This window comes from Canis lupus, chromosome 22 (genome assembly GCF_003254725.2).
Source record: "Canis lupus dingo isolate Sandy chromosome 22, ASM325472v2, whole genome shotgun sequence".
NCBI classification, from domain to species: Eukaryota; Metazoa; Chordata; class Mammalia; order Carnivora; family Canidae; genus Canis; species Canis lupus.
In genome coordinates, this window is record NC_064264.1 from 36,415,118 (window position 1) to 36,420,678 (window position 5,561).

Consider the following 5,561-nt stretch of genomic DNA (forward strand, 5'->3'; position numbering starts at 1 on the left):
AGGATAATGATGGATTTCCATAAAGATGAGTGCTTTAACAAATTTCAGTATGCAGTTGTTGGGGCGGGGAGGGTGGGTGGGCACTAATTAGTTTTACCGTTTTCAGCAGATGTTGAATTCAAAACGCCAGCAGCATCTCAAATGCCAGTCATTAGGGCTGTCTTTCATCGAAGAGTGCTGACCAATGAAATCTCCACTCTGTTTAATGAGACCGATCTAGGCAGAGTCAATTAAATCAAATCTCTAACATCCTTAATATATCTGCAGTGTGTGCAGCAGCAGCAGAAACAGCAGCGAGGGATTTCCAGTATTAATAAAGGGATTCACTGCCGCATAAGGAGAGGGGGAAATGGGGGGGTGGGGGAGGGTGTGTTGGGGGAAGACCTCACTTTACCGAGAAGGAAAAGCTGGAAAAGCCCTGGTGGGGATGGAGGAGGAGGGCAGCTATGCAAAGGATAGAAAGCTAAGTAAAACCGTCAGAGAAAGAGCCTTGATACAGCTCTAGAAGGGATCCACCCCCAACCGGCCCCCTCCCCGGTCCCTTCCACCGCAAATCCAGTTTACCAGTTGCAAACATGAAGCTGGAAAAATTTAAGGACCCAGAGTTGAAAACATTTTCACTTTAATACTGAAAAAATATGCCATTATAAAATCCTCGAATAGAATTAGTAAGTTTCACGTGCTTCCTCAGTTCTTTTTTCCTACTTTATAAGTAAGATTTACACCAGCACAGAATTGCTACCATAAGATCGCAGCCTAAGCACTAGAATGACATTAATTGGTCATGCTTAACTGCCTCAAAATCTTTTTTTTTTTAATAATTACACTGATACTATAATAGAAATCATGGGTACTTATTTTACATTCAGATGGAAGGCATTATTGGATATGTATAGAAAAATATTCCCCTCAAAATAAACAAAACAAAACAAAAAAACATCACCATCAAAATAAAGGAAAGAACCCAAAACAACCCATAAAAACTTCGCTCAACAAAATACATTTTTAACTCATAAAATGGACTGATGATTAGCCATGCAAATGTCTTAAATAAAACCTTTACATTTTTTTTTTTCACAGTAAACGTACGTACGCTCTGAACTGCCTACCGATCACAAAGAATGGCGAAATGGCACTTTCTGATTATACTGTGTTTTGTTTATAGAAAGTTTGATACGATGGGACTTATCAGGTAAGAGGGTGGGTGCTGTGAACGTGACGCCGTCTCCAGTCGCCGAGGAGGGCAGCGTCCCTGGAGCGCGCGCGGTTTCCATGCGAGCCATGCAGCACTTTTTGTTTTTGTCAGAAGTCAAAGTTATTTATTTACAATACATTCATGCCTTCGTGCAACTGCCCGTCCCTGCATAGCCAACAGGGAGCCGTCACGCCCCCCTCCTCACGGGGCTAATCCACAGGGGAAAAATAGATACCTATCTCTCTATATAGATGTGGGTATGTGTATATACGTATAGGGCCGCGGCAGCCTTCCCCAGCAGCTCCGCCGCAAAGGGCGAGTTCTTTGAGCAGGGCCCCTGCTGGGTTTTATCAAAAGGAGCTCGCAGCACAGAGCCATTTGGCAGCGCTCTCCCAGCTCGCCACAGTCCGCTCTTTGTTTCCAGGAGGGAGTTAAGGGGTCAAACCCTCTCAGTGGAGCGAGTTCATAGTTATTTATTTACTTATGTCCATAAAGCCTTGGGGCGCGCTGGACTTGAGTCTGGGCTCCTCTGACCCCTGGGATGACTGGGGGGCGGGGGGACGGGGTGGGGGCATCGCCTTCCCGCTCCCCCGCTCTGCCTCGGTCGGGGTCCTAGTCTGAGAGCGAGTGGGAGCCACAGTCATATACTCTGTGGGCCCCATCGGCGTTGTAAGGCCCATTGTGCCAGTAGGAAGAGTCACAGACTGTCTGTAGGGAATTAATTTCGGACGCCGAGGAGTTGGCGTCCCTCCTCTTAGATCGTTTTCTATTCCTCAGGATAAACACAAGCATGCCCACTACAGTGAAGGCGGAGGTGACAAACACCAGCAGCAGTCCCGGGACCAACACGGAGATGGACACCCTGCTGGTGTCTAGATAGGAGTTGGAGTGCGTCCCGGTCTCCGCCAACCCAGTGCTGTTTTTACTGTGCGAAGTTAACGTGGGCGAGATCCTCGCGTACAGCTGGGGGCAGATCTCGTCATTGGAGAGAAGCATGAAATCCTTCCTAAAGAAGTTCACCGGCGTCTCACACTTGAGGTCGCTCATCAGCACTTCGGAACCCAGGCGTTCTGCCCATTGCTTAAAAGGCACAATGGTGCAGGAGCACTCCCAAGGGTTTCCGTGCAGGTCTATCTGGATGATGGAGGTTAACTGGTCCAGCACCCCTGCCACCGGAAGGTACATGAAGTAATTGTTGTGCAGGCTGAGCTTAGAGAGCGAAACCCCAGCGAACACGTCCACGGGAAGGGACCTCAGCAAGTTGTTATTGAGAATGAGGATCCTCAGTTTGGGCATAGCATTGAAAGTGCCAGGAAGGATGAGCTGGATTGCATTGTACTCCACGTTCAGGTACTCGAGGTTTTGCAGCCCGGCGAATTTCTCCCGGGATAGCGTGTCCAGGTAGTTGCTATCCATATACAGCCACCTGAGGTCCAAAAGGTTCTTAAAAGTGTTGTTCTCTATGGTAGCAATGTTATTGTTGCCCAGATCTAACAGAATGAGATTCTTGTAATCCACAAAGTGAGATTTTCGGATGCTATGGATCTTGTTATCTCGAAGGAAAAGCTCCTGCACGTTGGAGAGCTTGGGCTTCAAATCAGCCAAACTGCTCACGTTCCGGTTGTTGCAGTTCATCTTTAAACCCGACCCTGGGATGTGGTCGCAGCTGCAGCTCCCGGGGCAGGGCAAGCCGTTGGCTGGGGGTTTGTTTCTGGCGCTGCCGGTCGCTATCGCAGCAGTGGGTCTTATTTTGATCTGCCAGTTGCCTGGGATCTTTGTACCTCCGTTTGGAGCAGACCCTGGGGTGGCATGATCCTCTTGCCCATTTGTCTTGAAAGGAGTTGGCAGGGGTCCAGGAGCGAAGGTCTCTTCTTGGGCAGGGGGCGCCGGGAGACTGGAATCCACTCGGTTTTTCAAAGGACACAAGTCCTGTTCTGTGGTTTCATTGAGGTCTTTCCCCTGCAGTCTGGTGGGGGCTTCACAGACAACTCGGCCGATCAGAGCATTTTTGGGAATATTTTCCAGCCATTCTTTCAGGGAGAGGAGATCACAGGTGCAGTCCCACGGGTTATCCTCTAGCAGAATCTCAGCAATGCCAGGGATTTGCTCCAAGACTTCCTCATAGGGCAGCGTTTTCAGCCTGTTTCCCCGGAGGTCGAGGTGGGTGATGGGCACATACTGGAACACATTGGCAGGTAGGGTGCTGATGAGATTGTCATTTAAAATGAGTACCTCCAGCTTGTTCAAGTCCTGAAAGGCCCCGGGGTCTATATCCCGTAATAAATTAAAATCGGCCTGGAGGTATTCCAGATCGTCCAGCCCCAGAAAAGTCTGCTTTCTAAAAGACTTGATCTTGTTGTTGTTGATGTGCAGCCTTTTCACCAGCTGCAGCCCCAGAAAAGCCCCAGGAACGATTTCATGCAAGCCATTGTTTTCCATGTGCAAACTAACCGCATTATAAAAGTTAGCAAACTCATTAGGGAAAAGTCGAGTGAGGGAATTACCATGCAGAAATAGATGGTAAAACTGGGAAGTCGGGGCGGTGAAACGCTGCAGACTTGTAAAGCCCTTTTTTTCACAGTCTACGTGTAGGTCCCCTTCTATCTCATTGCAGGAACAGATCTTCTCTTTACAAACGTCCCCTGTAACGTTTCCAGCGGCAAAACAAAGAGACGTCTCCAGCAACAGAATCCAAAGCAGCATTTTTAAAGCGAGCAATTCATCCCCGATCTCATCACAAAGTAACAGCGACCATCCTGCTCGCCACAGACACAATTCAAGTTCATTTAGTGCTCCAATGTCCGAACCCAGGGAAGGAGAAGAAAAGGGTTTGGGGGGGTGGGGGTGGATTCCTTCCTCCCTAACCCCCCCGCACTGCAACAACCCAGGCGCCAGTCAATAATTATATCCACAGACTATCCAGGCACGTAGTGCAAGGCAAGCAAAAAACAAAAAAAAAAAAAAAAAACAAAAAAAAAAAGGAAGGGGGGGCGGAGAAGGAAAGAAAGAAAAAAGAAAAAAAAAAAAAAGAAAGAGAAAAGAAAGTAGAAAAAAATAACCCCACTCCCGCTCAACCCTTTAAAAATTACCAAAAGAAGTTAAATATATACATATAAATTAAAAATACACCCTTACAGAACCTGGTCTGGTGGTCCTCACTAATCAGGAAGGGAACAATGCTAGTAATTAGAAGCAAGTGCATGTTAGAGAAACAAGCAGAGGGTTTGCAGCGTAGTACAGGCGCACTGCCTGTGCATGGCTGTGCGTCGGACTGACCTTGCCTCTCTGATACAAAGCAGGGTTTTCGGCGGCTTCTGCAGCTGAGGCGGCCGGTGGAGTTCTTGCAGTGGCTGCAGGTTGCCCAGAAGTCCCCCGGGGTGCTGTCCAGTCCCCCCGGTGCTGAAATCACGCCCGACCGAAGAACTCACGCTGCCGAGCCAATGGCGCTGGAAAATTTCCGCAATCGCTGCGTTTTGTAGCTGTCCATCCTTTTCCTTTCCTTCCCTTCCGTCCTTTTCAGCTTTTTTTCCGGGCTCCGGCTCTCGGGTACTAGCTCTCCTTTTTCTTTTTCTCCTCTTTATTCTGCTCTTTCAGAATTACGTGGAGGGGGCGGAGGGCGGGGGGCGAGTTGTCTGAGGGAGGGAGAGAGCGCGAGAATGGGGGGGGGGGGGGGGGTAGAAGAGAGTTGCTAAGAAGCTCTGCTTGTTCCAGCCTGGTGCACTCTGAAAGATCTGACACCCTCTGCTGATCTGCAGTAGCAAAAATCCATCTGGTGAGGGAATGCTGAAAGAAAAAAAAAAAAAAATCAATCCACGTACAGGGCAAGCGTTAAAAATGTGGGCATTAAAGGCTGTCGATCCACATAGATGCTTATTTTAAATGGATTATTTAATTCTTTTTGCGTGCTGAAAACTTTACCCTTTCCTTTCCTTGGCGACCTCACAGCCCCCACTACCTCCAGCGTTTGGAAAGGAGTGCTTTTAAAACATTTATTTCCCAATGGCTTGAATAAAATTAGTGTCAGGGTGTCAAGCGAACAGCAATTTGAGGTAATTATACTGCACGCCATTTTCATCGGTGCTTTAAATGCATTTCTTCCGTCTCTGCAGTACAATGTTTTATGCTGTTTGAGGTCTTTGAAACCTTTTTTTTTTTTTTGGGGCATGTTGAAAGTGGTTATTTGAAACATATAGTCATATCATATATATTATATTTTAATAATATAACTGGCTATGAATTTTTTGTTGCATGGTATATAATTTAGGTGCATACTTTTTCTTTTTTAAACTTGGTATAGAATTTTAGTCAATTTGGTCGTTGAGAGTTAGGTTTCTCTGATGATATTTCTTGAATGTTATTTAAGTCT

General features: G+C 47.1%; 1 protein-coding gene across 2 annotated transcripts; it reads right to left on the reverse strand.

Moving 5' to 3' along the window:
- Positions 1-605: 605 nt before the first annotated feature.
- SLITRK1 (SLIT and NTRK like family member 1) lies at positions 606-4,842 on the reverse strand. Of its 2 annotated transcripts, none has more exons than XM_035704657.2 (2): positions 4,472-4,842; positions 606-3,837 (listed from the first exon to the last, which is right to left on the reverse strand). In XM_035704657.2, exon 2 carries the CDS (start codon positions 3,632-3,634, stop codon positions 1,808-1,810), a length of 1,827 nt encoding a protein of 608 aa, XP_035560550.1. In that variant the 5' UTR covers positions 3,635-3,837; positions 4,472-4,842; the 3' UTR covers positions 606-1,807. The 2 variants fall into 2 exon arrangements, with proteins under 2 accessions (XP_035560550.1, XP_025296988.1); XM_025441203.3 differs by having other exon boundaries at positions 606-3,951.
- Between the last annotated feature and the right edge of the window lie 719 nt (positions 4,843-5,561).